The 22,151-nt window shown below is 39.7% G+C and overlaps 1 protein-coding gene and 1 pseudogene across 3 annotated transcripts in view; one reads left to right on the top strand and one right to left on the bottom strand.

The window, feature by feature from the left end:
• Nucleotides 1-6,468, bottom strand: part of ACYP2 (acylphosphatase 2) — a 136,681-nt gene extending 130,213 nt beyond the window's left edge. For 2 of the 3 annotated variants that reach the window (XM_054701444.1, XM_054701445.1), the window contains exon 1: nucleotides 6,237-6,326. In XM_054701444.1, the coding sequence (XP_054557419.1) occupies nucleotides 6,237-6,294 (58 nt within the window). In that variant the 5' untranslated portion in view covers nucleotides 6,295-6,326. Of the gene's footprint in view, nucleotides 1-6,236 lie in introns of all 3 variants that reach the window. The other variant, XM_054701443.1, reaches the window with a different exon arrangement.
• Nucleotides 6,469-21,096: 14,628 nt separating this feature from the next.
• Nucleotides 21,097-21,454, top strand: LOC119259817 (60S acidic ribosomal protein P1-like; annotated as a pseudogene).
• Nucleotides 21,455-22,151: the final 697 nt, after the last annotated feature.

Genomic DNA, 22,151 nt, shown 5'->3' with positions numbered 1-22,151 from the left:
AATCAGAACTAAACAATTCCCTCTAGATTTATAACATTTCTTAATCACATGCTTCTTCACCATCATTATATCATGGCCATTCCTTCCATGAAGTGGCATATGCATTCATGTGATACTCCTGGCTACTCTACCCTGTCCCTAACTCCTCATGGACATGCAGTGATTTATCTAACAGCTAAGTTTGGAGGGAGAAATGTAGCCCAGGTGTTTCCTATTCCTTTTTCTGGAAGCAAGTGACCCATAGGGATCATACCTTCTGCTGGGCCCATGGGGGTGGCCCTGCCCTTGTCTGGGTGGGTATGTTTAATTCTGTACAGCAGGTTATTATAAAGTCCACTTACCTGAAGATTTTTACTGATCCCCCAAACTCTGCTTTGTTCTTTGTCTTATTTGTTCATAACTCACATAATGACAGAAGGTGTTATTTACTGTGCCCCTTAGCCACAAGCTTAACTTTAAAGCCTTAGCAGGGATGTACATAAAGGGGTATCAGGTCCTCCAGCCCCTTCACTTTGTGAAGTCGTGAACCATGTAGGAATTAACTGTTCAAACTCCCATAACCCATTTGTAATTTTCTCAGAATCTTTCTGAGTACCGATCCCTATTAGAAGCACACTGTGTGAACGGGTTAGGTCCATATAGAAAGAGAAAGAGAATTTGGAGACAGATCTTCTGCAATATGTCAACACTGGCCAGAACAGAACATTCTTGGCACAGAAAGTATGTTGGAGAAGAAGTTTCTTTGGACATTCATGACCTGCTTCTACCTTGCTTGCTAAAGAGAAGGGAGTTGATAAGAAACATGCAGGCTTTTTACAGACACACAGCTCTGGAAACTGTGGCAGATCTATGTCCCTTCAGTTATGAAAGACTCAAGCACAATATGCTGCTCAGTCAAGACTCAATCAGCTACAACTATACCTCACTTTGTAGAAAGTTGTGTCAATGAAAAACTCTAAGGTGAATATTTGCAAGGCAAATCATATTTTAAATCTACAAAGAAACGGTGATATTTAAAGAAGACATATGATAAATATTAAATATCAGCATTCTTGTGTAAAATCAAATTATCATATTGTAATGCACCCTTCTTCCTGGGATCTGATGGCACACATCAATTTTTTTTTTTTTTTTTGTGGGACCCTTGCCGGCAGCGGGGAACGAACCGGCACTGCAGAGGCTGCGGGCAGCCTCACAGCCCAGCGCTCAACTGCTGGGCCACCAGGGGAGGCCCAGAACACATCAATTTTGAATGCAGGAAGTCACCTGCCACCACCTTACAAGGTACACTTTCACAATTTTAAAGATTTTAAATAGTTAGAAAGAACTTCCTTATATGGAAAAAATTCTGCCTCATTTTAACATTTCACCATCTGTCCAGGGTCTGTACCCTGGAACTACATGCCATGGCATCTTTCGAATCATTGAAACAGCCATCACATTACAGTTTCTTCTCCAAGCTACTGTTCCCAAACACTTTACCTTAATCCAAGGCACTTTTGAAGTTCTCACCAGAAGTACAACCTGTGGCAGATATCAAAAGTAGCCACCAGTATGACCTTCAAAACACTATCCTGATTGTCTATGAAAGACACAGATATGTGTACAAACAACTGTAGTTGAAAGCAGAATGGATTAAACAGAAGTAAACAAAATAAGTAGACCAGAACTACAATGAAATGCTATCTAAAGATGAGGAATAGAATTAACGAAGGTATTTAATAGTTTATACCATTTTTCATTTTAAGCAATTTTAAAGAAAATTTTTACTTATTTCTGTAGCTCAGTAAGCTACTCCTATTCTAAAACTGAGTTAATGCTGTCAAAAATAAACTCAAATTTCTAAGGCAACACATTTCCACGACCCATTTCTATGGTTGTGGTTAGTATTCACCTGCGAGCTGGTAATGCATCAGAGCATCTATACACAGCTTAATGGGCTCTCCTTTCAAAATTTCAGTTTATACTATTCTATATATAACTGTAATAATTCATGCCATAGTTACATGCACTCAGAAAACAGGTCAGTCCACCATTCCAATGTCCCCAAGGCAATAAGTTAGTGCTAAAAAACATTGAACTTCTTCAGAATGTAGAAGATAAAAAAAATAGAGAATGGAAAGGGTGTGGGTAGGGAGGAGAGTAAATGAACACTGGAGAAACCTGACAAACACTGTCTGAGTCAGTGGCTCCAGGTGAACACGAACAGTGAGAAGCCATGTCCACATGGTGTGATGAGAGGGTACTTTGCCTCTGTGGCTCTCCTCCCAGTAACACAGAATCCTATTCATATTCTGACAAAAATATCAGACTGATCCCAACTGAGGCGCATTCTACAAAGCACCTGACCTCAAAGCATTTTTCAAAACTCCAAGATTATGGAAAACAAGGGAAGTCTAAGAAAGCAACACAGACTACAAGAATCTAAGAGGCTAATACGACTAAATAAAATGAGATATCATAGATGGAATCCTGGGACAGAAAAAGAACAACAGGTAAATAATAGGAAACTGAATAAAGTATAAATTTTACTTAAAAATAATGTATCAATGTTGGCCACCAGTCAGGACAAATTAATGCGAGATGTTAACAATAGGGGAAACTGGGTGTGGGGTAAATAGGAACTGTATCATATCTAAAACAAAAAGTATGAATTTTTAAAAAGTAGAGGAATAAAAGCAGCTGTGGAAAACAGCAAGAGACTAAGGCTCTACAGGTATAAATGGACCTGAGGCATGAAACCACTATTTGTAATAACTCCATAAATCTATTTCCCTGAATTTCAAACAACCAATTTATAAACTATTGGGTTGCTGGAAAAGACATGATATATTTTTTCCATGTTCCTCAAAGGTCAATGACATATTGCCCGTTTTATTCAATAGCCTTTTGCCATCTTTCAGTGAGCTTCATCATTCCTCCTTTATAGAAGGACTTGTCTTACTCGGCAAAAAACTGTATAAGGTGCTGATTTACAACCTCATCTGAATTCAATGTTATACCACACAAAGAGTTTTGAAGAGAATGAACAAGTGGAAGTCTGATGGTGCAAGGTCAGGTGAGTATGGTGGATGTGGCAACACATCCCATCCAAGCTTCAATAATTTTTGACAGATGATTATATATTTTTTTAAAGATTTATTTATTTATGTATACAAGAGCTGGGGTACAGGCCAGAGGTGCGGGGAGGAGGGGGAGAGAATTCACCAGAGACAGAGTGGGGAACAGAACAGGCAGATGTACTGAAATACACTGCTCACGGGAGCAGCAGTCGAGACAGGAGAGGTCTGCTGCGCCATGTGGGTCTCCTCCCTTGCCTGGGATTGAACTCGTACTGCAGTGGCTGCGGATAGCTTCACAGTGCTGCATCTTAACTCCTTGTGCCACACTAGTGAGGCCCGACAGGTGATCATATTTGAGTGTGGTCTCATGTTGTGATGGAACACAACTCTTTCATGACTAACAAGCTGCGGATGTTTCTGGATGATGGATTTGTTCAAACTGTGCAATTGCTAACAGTACACATTTGAATTGATTATTTGGTTCCTTGGCAGGAGCTCAAAAACCATGACACCTTTCAAATCCCACCACACTGAGAGCATAACATTCCTCTGATGAATGTCTTCTTTCGATGTAGTTTGAGGTGAACCATCATGTTGGGACCAAGACCATTTGTGCACCACATTGTTGTAATCAGTCCCCTTCTCATCAGAAGAGATCAATTGCTTCAAAAAAAGGATCACTTTCCTCACATTTAATGAGCATACCACAGATGTTTATACATGCTATCAAGTGAACTTCTTTGAATTCACGAGGAACCCAAATATGGAGCTTGCTTACATATCCCAGCTTTTTCAGGTGGCCATGAGCACTTGAATGATGTATGTTCAATGTTTCTGCAATCTCTCACGTGTGCGTTTGACTCAATCAATGCCTTATTTTGTCATCATCAACTTCAGTGAGCCTCCCTGACAGAGGAGAGTCACTGAGATGAAAATCACTAGCATGGAATTTCATGAACCATTGTTGGCACTGATGTTCTTGTATAGCATTGTAACTGTAAATTTTATGCAACTTTTCACAAGCTTGATGCACATTCTTGATGCACTCTGCAAAAATGCAGAGTTTGGGCATCATGCTTCAACTTGCAAAATCTCCAAAACTAAACCAAATGGCTCCGTTTTTTTAGAATGAAACTGTAACTGTCAACGGTCAAATAACTAGCAATAACATAGATGTGAATGACTCTAATACGTCCAAAAATGAACTGGTGCCATCAGTTGCAAAAATGAGTCATGACTTTCCCAACAACCCAATACTTTAATGAATAAATTTAAATTTAAATTTTTCATTTTTGATTATCATCAATTTTTCCTAGAAAATCATTATGACAGACAAAAAGTAAGTGACATATTAATTTCTTAAGTAATCCACAAGAAAACTATGAGAAGTTTTGTAAGGAACAGATTTGATATAGACAAATTGTGGTAGAAATTGGCAGCAAAGGACAAAAAAGGCTATAGTCACTGAGTGAGCTAACTGCTTCCTAACCAAGGGAAACTCCCTTGGCATCAAAAGGACCATAAAAATATCCTCAGAGTCATTTAGATAAACAAGTTTAAATGTCTTACAATCGTGTATACACTTGTCTTTAGTGAACAGAGGAGCAAGGCAAAACAACAGTGGAAAGGATACTAACAGGACAATCGATAGTATATAGTGATTATGAGAATGGGCTCTGGTATCAGTGTGTAGAGGTTCAAACTCCAGCCCCTTTAACTCACTGTGTAACCTAAGAAAGTTATTTATCATTCAATTTATCAGTCTGTTAAACAGGGGAAGTGACTGAAATCATTTGTTGAGAATTAAATAAGACAACTCATAAAAAATAACTGAGTACAAAACTAAGTTCTCAAGAAAAGATAGTGCTTATGTATGCAAAAATGTGCGTGATTTTTGTCCTTGGATAAATTATTAGTATGTGTGTACTCCCTTTCACTTAACGACAGAAGTTATTGTCCTAAAGCTGATTTTGTAAACCCCACTGTTCATTTCTATTTCTTTTTCCTATATGTGCACTGATCCAAAATTGATCTTTATATACCATGTGACCACCATAGGCACAAAAGTGCAATTATATTGTTAAAATCAATAGAATTATATTCTGCATTAACAAAAAAAAATGTGTAATTGACAAGTTCACGTTTTAGAGTCAGAGAGATGCAAGATCCAATCCCACTTGTCATCCACTTGCTTGTTCAAGTTACAGACCCTCATTGTCATTATTTTCTCATTGTTAAAATAGTAATGAGACATAAATTTCATAAGACTGTGATGAGGATTGACTTCTAAGATGCTCAGCACATGAAACATTTCAAGTAAACATCACAGATGTACACACACACACACACACACACACACACACTCTCTCTCTCTCTCTCTCTCTCTCTCTCATACTCCTAAACTAGCCATTCTCTGTCCAATATATCACATATTTTGTCAGGTGATCTAGCATACCATTTTCAGATTTTATTTAATGTGTCTCAATGATTTACTATGGCAGGTCAACCCAAGGCACCATACCCCTGGTGTACCCAATATTTTCTAAAGGTTAAAAGTCATGGATTATTTTAACGGAATTCAACTTCCACACATTCTTTCTTAAAAATGACCTAAAATGACACCTCAATCTGTTGAGGTTCTCCCTCTGCACTGGATAAACTTCAAAGAGTGTTTTCACATTTTAACTTATCAATAACAATTTTTACAATACAATTACATTCACTGTAATTATTTAACTTACGAAGAAACAAAAATGAGATAACTTAATGGTTCTGTTAAGAGGGGAGGGAGAGCATTATCTCTGCTAATCAGGAATCCTCAAATATCCTGTAGGCGCCCTTGTTTAAATCAAGCCAGGCTCAGTAGTTTCACAGGCTCGGGACCCCGCTGGCTCGGGACCCCTTCTTTCTCTCCCACCCAAGCCCACTGCTTCCCAGAAGGCCCAGCAACCCCGGCCCCGCCCAGGGCGCCCACACCCCGCCTGCTTCTCCGCAATCTCGGCCTCGCCGCCCACCCCGGCGCATGCGCACCGTCCCCTCCCCGCCGCTGCTGAGTCACGGCCGGGCGGAAGTCACGTCGTGCCGGGAGGGGGGGCTCCTTGAGTGGGGGGCGCTTCCCCCCGGCCTCTCCCTCCCCCCCACGCCTCCCGGGGCTCCGCCGTGTGGGGGTCGTACCCTGCACTCTCCCGAACACCTCGTAGTCCACGGATTTGAGGGGCCCGGCGGTAGACATGGCGGCGGCGAGCCCTCTGCCGAGGAGCCGGAGCGGGGTTCGGGGTGCGGCGACTGCGGCCGCCGCGAGAAGGAAGGGGCACATGGGGCCGCGGGGCGCACCCCGCGCCTGGCAGCAGCCCGGGACGCGGACGCGCCGGGGTCACGCGTCGGATCCGGCAAATGAGGCGGCGGGCAGCCCCGAGGCCGGAACCGGGGCGCGGCCCGTGCTGCCCCTCTTCCCGCGCGGCGGCTGCCCGGAGCTCGGCCCGCGCTCGTCTCGCGGCCCGGGGGCGGCCGGGGCCGGCCGGGATGGCGGCAGCGTGGCGCCCAAACCATGGCTGTCCAAATGAAAGCTTTGGGGGCTTGGGAGCATTTGATTAGTGAGTCAGTTCTTAGCTTTAATTTTTATTGTTATTTTAAAATCATTTTCATTAATAGTTTAGGCGGCTGACAAGTCTGTCTGGCGGTTGTACCCAGTGCATAACATGGGGTCTGCGATGTCTTCATTGCTGAAAGTCAGAAACGCTTTGGGACTGAATATGTTCTGAATGGATTGTGACATTTTCTGGGGCAAAACAACTTCACAAATCTAAACTTTTAGACTAGTGGAACCAGAAAAAAAAGGTTGACACTCTTCACACATAAAGGTTTGGGTGTGTGTGTGTGTGTGTGTGTGTGTGTGTGTGTGATCTTGTTTAACATCCCAGTTGCCCAGGAGGTTAGGACAGTTCTCTTCCTGGTGAGCTGTCCTTCCAATTTTAGTCTATGTGCTGCCGAAGCAAACACTCCTGGTGAGCTATCAAGAAGCAACCACAAAGCAATCCACCACCAGTCCATAGACTCTGGATACACTGATATCAAAATATTGATAATCTGCCTCCTAGAATTCCAAATCACTTTATGCTAAGTGAAAGAAGTCAGGAGAAAGAATGATTTTGTTATAGGGCAGCCCTGATACAAAACCGGTTGCCTGACTGTGAGTCCACAAAGCCTGTATGGAATTAGCTCAGGACATCCTTTCCCCCTAACAATTTCACTCATAATTGGTGTGTAAAGAAACATAACAAAGGAACAGGCAACCCTCATGGCACAGCAGATCTCTCCTGCCTTACCAGCTGCCCCAACTCAGCAGTGTATTTCAGTAGATCTGTCTGTTCTGCTCCCCACTCTTCTCTGGTGGACACACACACACACACTCTCTCTCTCTCTCTCTCACACACACACACCCCCCTTATGGCTTATACCTCAGTTCTTGTACGCATAAATAAATAAATCTTAAAAAAACCAAAACAAAACACTAAACTAAACCAAATTAAAACCTGCACTCTCGGGAACAGCTTGTAGTGTCACTGTAGAATTGAAGTTACCAGAAAGGGAGGGTGGTGAGTAAGTAGGAAGGTGAGGTGGCACAATGGACTGCGGTCCGGTATTATGGGTGTCTAAGTGGTCGTCATGCTGTGGTAACATATATTTTAAGAGGTGTGAACATAGAGCACTAAATAATATAGTGGAAAACAATATTACCTCAATAAAAAATGCAATTTAAAAAATAGAATTCCAAGTCCTTTCACTTCTCAACATATATGTTGGCTTCAATACCTTTAAATATTTCTCTGGGGCTTCCCCTGGTGGCTCAGGCTGTTGAGCGCCTTGCTGTGGAGCTGTTGGCAGCCTCTGTAGCACCAGTTCAATCCGGCCAGCCAGGGAGGGTCCCCATGGCTCCGCAGACCTCTCCTGTCTTGCCCGCTGCTCCCCTCAGCAGTGCATTTCTTCAATCTGCCTTTTCTGTTCCCTGCTCTGTGTCTGGTGAATCCTCACACCCTCCTGTGCATCTGGCCTGTACCCCAGTTCTTGTATAAATAAATAAATAAATCTTTTAAACAAAATAAAGTAACAGATAATTTGGAAGTGCTAATTCAGATACTTTTATGCAGTGAAGATCCTTGTTTAGTGCAGAAACCTCAATTTATGCCTTGCTCTCCCCTCCCTTCTGGCTCATTCCATACAGTCTCTAGAATCAACTTTGACCTTATGTGACTTTTTAATGGCGTATCTTTATAGTTTCTATAAAGCATTCCAAATAAGACCAAAGGTCTTCAGCCACCACTAACCTCTTTATACCTGCTAATCCCCATCTAATAATTTGTAAATGACCTATAATGAAGACACTTTGGATTTTTCTGCTCTCTGAACACACCCTGACTTTTTCTTTTTAAATTCGTTCTTGGATCTACTTGGTCTGGAATACCTGCTACTCCTAAATCTTCCCCTATGTTGTTGAGTGACCATATTTCATCCCAATTATTTAGTGTCTTCTCCAAGTAAGATCTCAAGCTGGATTGATGTCCTGTCACTATTATTGATCTTGTCATTGACTGGGGTGGTTGACATTTTCCTTTTCTTTGATTTTTCTCCACATTTACCCAAGAGTATCTCTGCCAATTATTATGTAACTTTAATGCAGAATGTGACAGCAGCAACTGACATTTGCTTAACTAAAAAATTTACTCTGCAAACAGCAGAATATTAGGAAACAAATATTTATGTATCATTTTAGCATGGATTGCCAATAATATACGATTCTAGAAATTTGGAACTTTTAAACTCGTTACTAATGTTTAAGCTAACTTTAAATGATGGAAATATGTATGCATAATTAGAACAATGTTTGAAAGAAGGAAAAAAATCATCTATATCCCTAATTTAACATTTATCATTTTTTTATATTCTCATATACGTCTATGTTTTAAGTGGTTAAACTCATAATATCAATTCAACTTTTATTCTTTTTCCATTTTAGAGTCTTTCCAAAATATTTTAGATATTTCACAATATTCTCTTAAGTGGTTCTAACCATAAATTTACCAGCCAGGTTCCTGTTGTCACACACTCAGGTTACATTTAATGTTTCACTACCAAAAATATTAGAAGGAAAGATTCATGCAAGTAGCTTCATTCCCATATTTTTAAATTATTTAAAGTTAGACTACCACATCAAAAAATATAAGGGTGTATTGTTCTTGCTACATAATGCCAAATTATTTTTCAAAGTGCTGGACCAATTTAATATACCATTAGCAACACTGTATGAGTATATGTTTATGTGGCTTCTGGTTCAAACACGTATAAGCAAGTTCTTCACATGCTATACATGATTAAAATAGATAAAAATTTTCTTAATTTTGTAACCTGAGTAAGAACTTTAGAATAATTAAGTTTTGTGCTGCTGGCTGAATTTAAAACCTAATCAAATCATTCTCTTAACTTGACTCTTTTAAAACAATGTGTGTGATGTATAATCACGTAAAGTAATACAAAGAACAGGAAAATCCTGACTTTACAATATGGGTATAAAAATGACCAGACTCCAAAATCTGTGAAGGAGGGACAAATAACCAACCAGTTTGTGTGTTCAAATGACATTGAACTGAGGTGGTACATACAAATCTTTTCACCAACACAAAAGGTCAGTTGGGAGCCATCCCAGACGGATTTCTTAGAAATTGCATATTAAGATCTATTTCAGGGATAACTAAAATTTCTTTATCCATCAACATATTTATAACGCTGAATTTTTTTTTTTTGAGATAACATTGGTTTACAACATTTGTGTATGATTCAGAGGTGTAAGATCATACCTCCTCAGGTGCACATCACCACACCCCACTCACCACTGAGACACCTATGGTCCTACGGTTCATTGCTCTCCCTCTCCACTTTGTTTTCCCCGCTCCTCCCCATAGTCTTATAGCCTCCATTCCAGTCAGATTCTACAGTTTGTTATTGATTGGTTTCGCTGACCCTTTGTTTTGTCTCTCTATATTTCCCGAGTGAAACCATCCACTATTTGTCTTTCTCCTTCTGACTTATTTCACTTGACATTGTGGTGTGGTCTCAAATGACAAGCGTGTACTTCTTTAAAAATAGCTGAGTAGTATTGTGTTGTTTATGTATGTCACATTTTTGTAATCCATTCATAAGTCCTTGGGCATTTAGGTTGTTTCCATAACTTGGCTATTGTGAATAGTGCTGCAATGAACATAGGAGTGCAGATATCCCTTCAAATTACTGTTATTGCATTCTTCAGGAAGATACCTAGGAGTCAAAATGCTTAATCATATGGTAGATGTATTATTTAACATTTTGAGAAACCTCCATATTGTTTTCCATAGGGGACTGACAAGTCTGCATTCCAACTAAGAGTGTACAAGGCTTCCGAATTTTTCTCCCACATTCTCACCAAAACTTGCTGTTTCTGGTCTTTTGATATGGGCCATTCTCACAGGTGTGAGATGCTATCTCATTGTGGTTTTGATTTGTATTTCCATGATGATGAGCATTTTCTCATTTGCTTGTTCACATGAAATAAAAAATATTTTTTTCAAAAGTCCATTTTAATATCCTATATATTTCCATAACATTTCAAAATAAGGTTTTGCTGTACTACATGAGTAATATTATTCATTTAAAAATATTTTGTGAGACCTGGCACTCAGGGGATTGCGTCCTCACATTGCCATTGTAGAACAGGGACCTTTCTTCAGTAAAGAACTGCTTGAAAATGGCAGAAGGCTCCCTGTGGAACCAGAAGGAAAAGGTTCCCTGTGCAGTCAGAGGTGAGCTGAAGGCCCCCACAAGCCTGGTCCCACCTGGCAGGAAGATGGAAACGAGAGAGTGATCCAGTGATTTGGAACCCAGAATGCAATCCAGCTGCCCCACCTCCAGGGAAGTTTGTGGGACTTCAAGACACACCTTTGTAATTAAACACAGAAGGAGGAAATATTCTGTGACAGCGACAATTAACATACTCAAAGTACCACTGCCTCACTAGACCTCTGGCATAACAGTATTTGACTCTTTTAGACTGCCAGTTCCCAAACCCCACAAAGAGCACACCAAAAAAATGCTGGCCAGTACCAGCAACACAGTGTCCCAAGGCATACGGCAAATTAGAAAACAGGCAGTAGGGAGTAGAAAAACTACATGCAACCCAACAACTCCTCAGGAAAAAGGCACACCACAAAAAGAAAACCACCCACCAGATTGCAACGACAGTAACTTGGAAGAACTTCTGAGCCTTCCAGAAAGAGGATTTAAAATGCTGTGATTAAAAAACTGACAGAAGTCATAAAGGAAAACAATGACAAGGGAAAAATAATCAATGATCAGAAGAATGAAATTGAGTCCCTAAAGAGGGAAGTAAAAGAAATGCAGGAGATCAAAGAATTAATGGAGGCACTAAAGAACTCTGGGAAAAGCCATGAAAGCAGAATAGATGAAATGGAAGAACGAATAAGTACTCTTGAAGACACAGAAATAAAAAGAACCAAAGCAGAAAAGGAAAGAGAAGTAAGAAGGAAAAAGACCAAAGAAAGACTTCGGGAACTATCTGACTCCATGAGGAAAGGAAATATAAGAGTTATAGGAATCCAGAAGGAGAGAGAGAGATGTAGGAACAGAGAAAATATTCAAGGAAATAATTGAAGAGAACTTCCCAAACGTGAAGAAGGAGCTGAAAATTGATATACAAGAAGCAAGAAGAATACCAAATTTCCATGATGACAGGAAAAACACAGCAAGACACATAATAGTAAAGCTCCCAAGAATCCAAAGCAAGGAAAAAATAATGAAGCTGACAAGAGGGAAGAAACAGATAACATTCAAAGGAAAACCAATCAGACTGACATCAGACTTCTCTGAAGAAACACTACGGCAAGGAGAAGGTCGAGGGACAGACTCAACAGACTCCAAGAAAACAAATGCCAATCAAGAATACTCTATCCTGCAAAGCTCTCCTTCCTCTATGAAGAAAGAATAAGGACCTTCCCAGACAAACAGAAACTCTGGAATTTCATTACGACTAAACCCCCACTCCAAAAAATATTACAAGGAGTCCTAAAGCCAGAGGGATGAAACCTCAGAGGGATGAAAGAAGGCCAAAAAAAAAAAGTTATTAAAAGAATAAATAAATAAAATTGAAGGAAAGACAAACACAATGGCAAATACAGATGCTAACATATCAATATTAACTCTAAATGTAAATGGACTAAACTCTTCAATAAAAAGACACAGAGTCACAGGCTGGATTAAGAAACAAAACCCAACCTTTTGCTGTCTCCAGGAAACACATTTAGCTACAAAAGATAAAAATAGTCTCAAAGTTAAAGGATGAAAAACAATCCTACAAGCAAATGGACCAAAAAAGAAAGTAGGAACAGCTATACTTCTATCAGATAAAACAGATTTCAAACTCAAAAAGGTAAAAAGGGACCCCGGCGGTCACTACATTATGATCAAGGGGACAATACTTCAAGAAAAAAATAACACTCATTAACATATATTCACCAAATGAAGGAGCACCAAAATATATCAGACAACTATTGTCATCTTTGAAAACAGACATCAGAGAAAACACATACGTAGTGGGAGACTTCAACACACCACATCAACAATGGATAGATCAACAAGACAAAAAATAAGTAAAGACACTAAAGCTCTAAATAAGGATCTAGAGCGCTTGGGCTTAACAGAATCTATAGAACACTAAACCCCAAAAAATCTGAGTACACATTTTTCTCAAGCACACACGGATCATTCTCCAGGATCAATCAAATACTGGGACACAAGACAAACATCAACAGATACATCAAGATTGAAATCATGCCAACCATCTTTTCTGACCACGAAGGCATCAAACTAAAAATAAACCATAAAAAGAAAGCAAGGAACTCTCTTGCCTCATGGAGATTGAAAACCACACAACTGGAAGACCACTGGACTAACGAGGAGATCAAAGAAGAAATTAAAAAATTTTTTGAATTGAATGACAAGGAGGACACCAATTTCCTAAATGTATGGGATGCAGCAAAAGCAGTAATAAGAGGAAAATATATAGCAATAGAGGCTCACGTCAAGAAACAAGAAAGAACTCAAAGAAACAACCTAATCTCGAAGCTCAAAGATCTAGAAAAAGAACAACAAAAAAAAACCAAAACCAGTAGAAGAAAAGAAATAATAAAAACCAAAGCAGAAATAAATGAAATCGAAACTAAAAAAAAATCCAAAAGATCAATGAAACCCAGAGCTGGTTCTTCAAAAAAATAAATAAAATAGACAAACCCCTAGCCAGGGTCACAAAGGAAAAAAGGGAGAAAGCACAAATTAACAGGATCTTACATGAAAGAGGAGAAATCACAACGGACACAGCAGAAATTAAAAGAATAATCAGTAACTATTATGAACAGTTATATGGAAACAATTCAACAATCTAGAGGAGATGGACAAATTCCTACAACTCTAAATAACCCAAAGCTATATAAAGAAGAAATAGAACACATAAACAGGCCAATTACAAGCAGCGATGTTGAAATGGTAATCAAAACCTCCCCAAAAACAAAAGCCCAGGACCTGACGGATTTACAAATGAATTCTATCAAACATTCAGAGACGAATTAGTGCCTATCCTTCACAAACTCTTCCAAAAAATTGAGAAGGAAGGGATAAAACCAAACACGTTCTATGAAGCAACATTACACTAATACCAAAACCAAACAAGGACAACACACAAAAAAGAAAACTACAGGCCAATCTCCCTAATGAACACTGCTGCAAAAATCCTCAATAAAATTTTAGCTATCAGAATCCAACAATGTATCCATAAAATAATTCACCACGACCAAGTTGGATTCATTCCAGGGACACAAGGTTGGTTCAACATCCAAAAATCAATCAACGTTATCCAACACATCAACAAGAAGAAATATAAAAACCATATGAAAATACTAATAGATGCCGAGAAAGCTTTCAACAAAGTGCAACACCCATTCATGATAAAAGCCCTTGAAATTCTCGGGATACAAGGAACATACCTCAACATCATAAAGACCATCTATGACAAGCCAACAGCCAGTATCATTCTCAATGGCGAAAAGCTGAAAGTATTTCTGTTAAGATCTGGAACAAGACAAGGATGTCCACTCTCACCACTGCTTTTCAATATAACACTGGAAGTCCTAGCCAGAGCAATAAGGCAAGAGAAAGACATACAAGGAATCCAAATAGCAAAAGAAGAAGTCAAACTATCACTATTTGCAGATGTTATGATAATATACATAGAGAACCCCAAAAAGTCCACAGAAAAACTAATTCAACTCATCAATCAGTTCAGTAAAGTGGCAGGATACAAAATCAACACTCAAAAGTCAGTAGCCTTCCTATACAGAAACAATAAATATGAAGAAGAAATTTAAAAAAAACATCCTTTTTATTATCAAAACAAAAAAAAATCAAATACTTGGGAATAAATCTAACAAAAGAGGTAAAGGGCCTATACAAAGAAAACTATAAAACACTGTTAAAAGAAATAGAAGAAGACACAAAGAAATGGAAAGACATCCCCTGCTCATGGATTGGAAGAATAAACATTATTAAAATGGCCATCCTACCAAAAGCAATATACAGATTCAATGCTATTCCAATCAAAATTTCAATGTCATTCTTCAAAGAAATAGAACAATTATTGATGAAATTCATATGGAATCACCAAAAACCCTCAATAGCCAAAGCTCTCCTGAAAAAAAAGAAGAAAATGGAGGCATCACACTCCCAGATTTCAGGCTATACTACAAAGCCATAATCATCAAAACTGCATGGTATTGGAACAAGAACAGACATACGGATCAATGGAATCGAATAGAAAATCCAGAAATAAACCCACAGATTTATGGTCAACTAATCCTTGACAAAGGAGCAAAGACTATGCATTGGAGCAAAGAAAGTTTGTTCAATAAATGGTGCTGGGAAAACTGGGTCGCTACATGCAAAAGAATGAAGCTTGACCACTACCTCACATCATGCACAAAAACCAACTCAAAATGGATTAAAGAACTAGACATAAGACCTGAAACCATAAAATACATAGAAGGAAATATAGGCGAAACACTACGTGATTTGCACATCAAAGACATCTTTACAGACACATCACCCAAAGCAGTGATAGTGAAGGCAAAGATCAACAGCTGGGACTACATCAAATTAAAGAGCCTCTGCACAGCAAAAGAGACAATAACAAAAACAAAGAGAAACCCCACCAACTGGGAGAACATTTTTGCACACAGCACTAATGATAAAGGACTGATCACAAAAATCTGCAAAGAGCTGATGAGACTCAACAAAAACAAAGAAAATAATCCAGTCAAAAAATGGGCAGAAGAGCTAAAAAGAAACTTCTCTGAAGAGGAAATGCAAATGGCCAACAGGCATATGAAAAAATGTTCAACATCACTTGTCATCAGGGAAATGCAAATCAAAACTACAATGAGGTACCATCTTACACCAGTGAGAATGGCACATATGAAAAAAACTAGCAACAACAAATGTTGGCGAGGGTGTGGAGAAAAAGGAACTCTCCTGCACTGTTGGTGGGAGTGCAAACTGGTCCAACCACTATGGAGAGCTGTGTGGAGATTTCTGGACCTACTAAACATAGAGCTTCCATATGATCCAGCAATTCCACTCCTAGGTATTTACCCAAAGGACACAGAAACATCAATCCCAAAGAGCACCTGCACCCCTATGTTTATAGCAGCACTATTTACAATAGCTAAGCTTTGGACACAACCCAAATGCCCCAAAACAGATGACTGGATCAAGAAGATGTGGTACATATATACCATGGAGTATTACTCAGCAATCAAAAAAGATAAACACATGCAATTTGCAGCAACATGGATGGAGCTGGAAGGGATCATGCTCAGCGAAATAAACCAGAAAGAAAAAGAAAAATACTGGATGATCTCACTCATAGCAGGAATCTAGAAAACTTAAATAAGGGACCAGGAAAAAGAATAACTATAAGAAAGAAAATATCAAAATCAACAAACAACTATGAACCAGAGACACTGTATGGGGGGTGGGGGCAGGGAAAGGAGGGGTTGGGGTCAAAATAAGGGGGTTGTAATTGTATGGGGAATATAAAAAATAAAATTTAAATAAAAAATATTTTGTAACTCTGTATATGGCACATGGCCTGAGATTGATCCCTGGAGAGGATCAATATCTAATATTGATATCTAATCAATATCTAACCCCATAGGGCAGAGCAGGCCTTTCCTATCTCACCCCTAGCTCCCCTCAGCAGTGTATTTCAGTCACTCCACCTGTTCTGCTCCTCACTCTGTGTCTGGTGAATCCTCTCAACCACCTGCACCTCTGGCCTGCATCCCAGTTCTTCTATGCCAAAATAAGTAAATTTTTAGTTAACCCATAACTCATTCTCAGACAAATATAAGACTAAACATGGACTTTCAAAACACCAAGCAAGATTTTAACTCGTATTTTAAGAGCAAAAATAGATAAATATTATAACTCAATTAATGAAAGAATGTGTTACAGAAACAGAGTTCATTTACAGAAAAAAAAAAAATGCAAACACATAAGAACAGATAAGGAAGTGAGGGAAATGTGACATAGGAAAGCCAGATTTTGAACAGAGGGTGTCCAGGCTTGGAGATATAGCACTAAGATGGGGAAGGAGAGGAAGGGACAAACATCAATTCAGACACAAAGCAGGTAACACAGGTCTTTCCCTTCCAATATCCCCCATGCACAAACTTCAGCCAGTGTCAGATTTGCTTTTTCTATAGAAGTTCCTTAGTACATATGTGTGCATGAACACTCACAATGCCTGACATCTGGGTCCTCCTATCTTTAAAACAACTCATCTATTACATGATTCTTGTGTTTGGAACACTGGGTCAGTATACAACATTCATTGCAGTCTCTTTTTAAGTTGCATTCCTGTTCTACAGAGCCTGAAAGTTTAAAACTACATCCCCTACACGTTCTCACAATTAAGATCCCCTAGGCGACAGAAATTTGGCCATCAGAAATATCACTAGCTGTGGAGTAAGGCAGAGCCATCTGCTGCTGGCTCTGAGATAAACACCTTCACAGGGGAGCTTAGATTTTCTGTGGCATTGTGAACTGAGATCACCACTGCTATAGCATCTTGGGCATCAAGATGCAGAGTGCAGGACATTTATTTTCTAGTTAATATCATGGCAAGTTCTAAAGTGGCAGCTTCTTGATGATACAGTTTCTAGACCCTGGAAGCAAGGGAGGCAGAGTTGTTTTTTTTTTTATAAGATAATATTTATTTAATAAAAATATTCATGTATATTTTGAATATAGACAGAATACAAAACCATAACCATGACTGAACTTAATCAAACATTAAACATATGCACTCCCCATTCTAATTATAGAGTGATATCCAGTTATAGAAAAACTATTTTATTTCTTAGAAGGAAAAAATAGCAGGTGATATCTGTAACTCCTTTATCATTTCATAAGTGTCCATAGAAGCTTGAAATATTCAAAACATCATTCCCAGGACTTTTCATTTTATTATGCACAGATTCCATTTCGAGAGACCTGTCAAGTTTTAAAGCCAGCAGTTTCCCAACTCAACACATGGTTTTCTGATTGCAGGAGAATCAATAACTCCCTTGGAGGCCCAGTTCTGTACTGAGAGTAGGTCCTGAAACCTCAGCCTCAAAGCATTTCTCTGAATCTACATTCAAATCACTGGGGAGCTTATTAATGATACACATGCACACTTCTGGAGGGTTTGAGTCAATGTCTGCAGTATACTCCAGAATCAACATTGTCAAAAATGACCCGGAGGCTTAGATGCAAAGCTAAGGCTGAGGAGCGCTGACCCAGACACTCTTCCACCAGCCCTCCCAGCAACTCTACAAGTCATTTAATACCCATTGATAAAACTACCACCTCTGCTTCAGCTGGAATGGATTATTTTTTTCTGTGACTGAAGCTGGATCAGTGTAATGCCCAGGGACATAATCTTCACAATAAGTAACCAGTTTTTAAGCAGAATGAAAGTTCAAATATGCCATACTCTCCTGTTGATAAAGGAGCATGAAAATGTTCAGTGCTTGCAAAAAGAAAAAATCAAGATGTTACGAATAAACAAGTCAAGCATCACAATAAAACGAAGACTAGGGTTTTGTGAAATAAGTTGCTATGGAGAGATTAGAGCATAAAGGCTGAGGTAACCTAAATTCTATAATTAGTTACATCCTGCTTCTTTATTGTTTACTTGCTTTGCAGCTACACTGTTTTATTTTAGAAAAAAATAAATGAAATAGTAAGATTAAAAAGAACCTTTCCAACTTCCTGATTGTTTAAATTAACCATAATTTCTGGTCTGTTGCTGCCACCTACCAACTCTCCAAGGTGAAGCAGGTCATGCTCATATGATCACTGTTGCCATCTTTCAGGAATGTTAGCCCTTTGCAAGGACTCTCATTTCAGTGTCACAGTTCCAAAAGACATTCAGGTGCATGCTAAACCCATAAATGACAAGAATTTTAAGTGTTATTATGGTCATTTGCTCAACGCATCACTTAAATATGAAAGTATCTTGACCATAAATTTACAAAGTTGTAAAGTGTTAATAATTTAGCACTTAAAACATATTTTGTTGATTTGAATATATGTGATTTTCTTTTGAGTCAGTGATTACTCCAACTTAGATTCACCTGTAGCATTTTGAAATTAATGACACTTTTAAAAGACAGCACAAGATCACCAGGAATAGAATCCCATTGAGAACCTGTCCTTTCAAGGTAAAATTTCAATTTCTTTTCTCCATGCCACACTACCTTCAAGCAGCCTCTCAGTCACTGCTTCAGTAAATACCTCCTGAGTGCTTACTGTGCACCAAGCAGAGGTGCCTAGTTTACTGGGCTGGAATAAACTATAGAGAGAGTGTCATGGAAGTTCTCTGAGGAAGTGATATCTGAAGCATGTATAGAAGTGAGCCAGAAAGAAACATGGGAGAACTTTATGCAGGCAGAGGGAATAATATGGAGAATGTCTGAGGTTTCCAAGTAGGAGGAACTGAAAGAAGACCATTATGGCAGAAACATTTTTTAAAAGAGGGAAGACAACATTAAGCATGGCTGTCACCCCAGACAAGGAGAAAACACATATGCCAGGTTATACAGACCCTTGTAAAGAGTCTAGTCTCTGACCACAGTGGGGAGTTAGAGAGCGGAGCTCAGGGTCTATGTCCTACGCCACAGAGGAGAAAATGTTTCCAGTAAGAAAAAAAATCTGCATAAACTGTCCAGCTCACCTCAGTGCACTTCCTTTCTCCCTCAGGCCTAGACATGTAAAATCCTGGACACTTTGGTTTCATTCCAATGTTTTCAAAAATATCTGGAATTTTTCATTTTTTCTTTATTCCAGTTTTGTCCTCAGCTGGTGATTGGTCTGATACATGTGCACCCAAAGTAAAAGTCTCCTCTCACTTTCTCTGAAGATCATTTCATTACTTTTCCACTCACCTCAATTCCTCTCTTCCTTTGTTTTTTCAACTTTTGACCTTGCCTGATACCTCAAGAAGAAAATACACAAAATCTACAGCTAGCATGTAGTACATGTGACAAAGGAAGGTCTCAACAGTTCTGTCCCCTGGATCCATGGAAACAAAAATTGGAGTTCATAAAGGCAAATGCAGCCAAGACTTGAGAAGAGAGCCACTTGACGTGGCTTCTGTCATTAGAACGTTTACCAAATTTACCCTGTGCAATGGTGAGAAGGCATGAAATCAAACAGAAGTTACCTGCTAAAAGGATATGTAGAGCTTTAAGCAATTTCATGGCACTGGGTTGAAAAGAATCATAGCTCCGTGCCAACCAACGAGGAAGGGCCCTGGTAAAACTACCCAGCTTTCTGCTTATACTCCTGAAGACGAAGATACTCTAGGCATAAAGGGAAATGGAATTAAAGGAACTCTAGAAAGCTAGTTGAGAATCCTCTTAATCTCAGAGACTGTCAGTAAATGTAACCCCAATCTAACAGCTGACAAAATCTTTTTAGAGGGAGATAACATTAGCCAAAGACTTCTGATATTTTCTGGAAATAGACATAAACTCAGCCATGCCAGGAAATAAGACCAAAAGAATTAAAAGCAAGAGAAAAATAGACCCTAGAAAAAGACCCACAACTAATCCAGATAATGCAGTTATCGGACAGGGAAATTTTTAAAGAGTGGGAGCTTGAGTTTATGAGAAAAACTTTGCAGGATTTCCAGATATAGTAAGTGTTTCATTGAGGTTGAAAAATCATCAGTTAATATTAAATCAATCTGCCAAGTTGTTTGATACTCCCCCCTCCCTCAGCAATTCCAGCCAGTTCCTCGGGCTTTCAGTGTGTCCCAGCCCAGTTCTGCCCAGGATTTTGCTTAAGAATTTATTCCCAAACTATCAAAAGTCACATTTATTGGGTTCTCAACAGGCCACAATTGCTTTATTTATTTTTTTAAAGATTTATCCATTTATACATACAAGAACTGGGGTGAGAGGATGCACCAGAAACGAGTGGGGAGTAGAGCAGACAGATAGAATGAAATACACTGCTGAGGGGAGCAGCGGGGGAGACAGGAGAGGTAGAGGTCTGCCTCGCCATGTGGGTCTCTCCCTGGCTGGCTGAGGATCGAACTCGTGTTGCAGAGGCTGCGGATTGCTTCATAGTGTAGTGCTTAACCGCTTGCTCCACCAGGGAGACCCACAATTGCTTTAAATAGTGACTTTCTGGAGGTGGTGGACAAACACCAGGTAGGACATTTCTGTGTTTTGCAGTTTCGCAGAGTTTCCCCATAGAAAGTTCTTGTGGCCTCCTTTCCTCAGCTGTCGCTAAGGTGCTCGGTCCTTCCGAGGAAGCTAAGGCCGCGTTGGGGTGAGCCCCTCACTTCATCCGGCGACTAGCACCGCCCCCAGCAGCGTCTGTCCAACCCTTGCCCGCACCATGGCTTCGGTCTCGGAGCTCGCCTGCATCTACTCGGCTCTCATCTAAGATCAATGCTCTCATTAAAGCAGCGGGTGTAAATGTTGAACCTTTCTGGCCTGGCTTGTTTGCAAAGGCCCTGGCCAACGTCAACATTGGAAGTCTCATCTGCAATGTAGGGGCTGGTGGGCCTGCCCCAGCTGCAGGGGCTGCCCCTGCAGGTGGTCCTGCTCCTTCCACTGCTGCTGCTCCAGCTGAGGAGAAGAAAGTAGAGGCAAAGAAAGAAGAATCTGAGGAGTCTGATGATGACATGGGCTTTGGTCTTTTTGACTAAAGGTCTTTTGTAACACGTTCAATAAAAATTTGAACTCTTATAAAAAAAAAAAAAAGAAAGTTCTTGTGGCACTTGGCTTAGTAGTACATCCTCTGCTTGAAGTATTCCCTGCCATTTATTAGTCCCCATTTCTCCACCAGCATAATTTAGACTTCCCAAATAACTCATTTCATGCAAATCCTTTTTTCAACATTGGCTTTGTGTAGAAATCAAATCTTTTTTTTTTAAAGATTTATTTATTATTTATTTATACAAGCACTGGGTACAGTCAGAAGCACGGGGGTGGGGGGGGGGTGAGAGAATTCACCAGAGCCAGAGCTGGAAGCAGAGCAGGAGGATTGATGAAGTACACTGCCAAAGGAAGCAGCGGGCACGGCAGGAGAGGTCTGCGAGCCACGTGGGACCCCCCGCTAGCAGCTGGGGATCCAGCCGGCGCTGCAGAGGCTGTGGGCAGCTTCTCAGCCCAGCGTTCAACGACTGCACTACCAGGGAGGCCCGAGAAATCAAATCTTAAGACACTCACTTGAACAGGTGCAGGCATAAAGAACTATGGTCAGAGTTTGGGTTTGATAATTAAGTACAATGGAGAGAGGGAACGGCAAAGAAGCATTATTATAAATTTCACAGAGCCAAACTTTTGGGGGAAAGAAGAAAAAAATGTATATAATCTCCATTGGAGATAATTTCCATATGAATCTCTCCCATTTATAAAATCTACCAATTCATGTTTC

The sequence above is a fragment of the Talpa occidentalis genome, unplaced genomic scaffold (assembly GCF_014898055.3).
Source record: "Talpa occidentalis isolate TD23 unplaced genomic scaffold, MPIMG_talOcc4v2.1 talOcc4.5, whole genome shotgun sequence".
Classification (NCBI taxonomy): domain Eukaryota; kingdom Metazoa; phylum Chordata; class Mammalia; order Eulipotyphla; family Talpidae; genus Talpa; species Talpa occidentalis.
The sequence above is the reverse complement of the archived record's forward strand: the minus strand, read 5'-3'. Positions and strand labels throughout refer to the sequence as shown.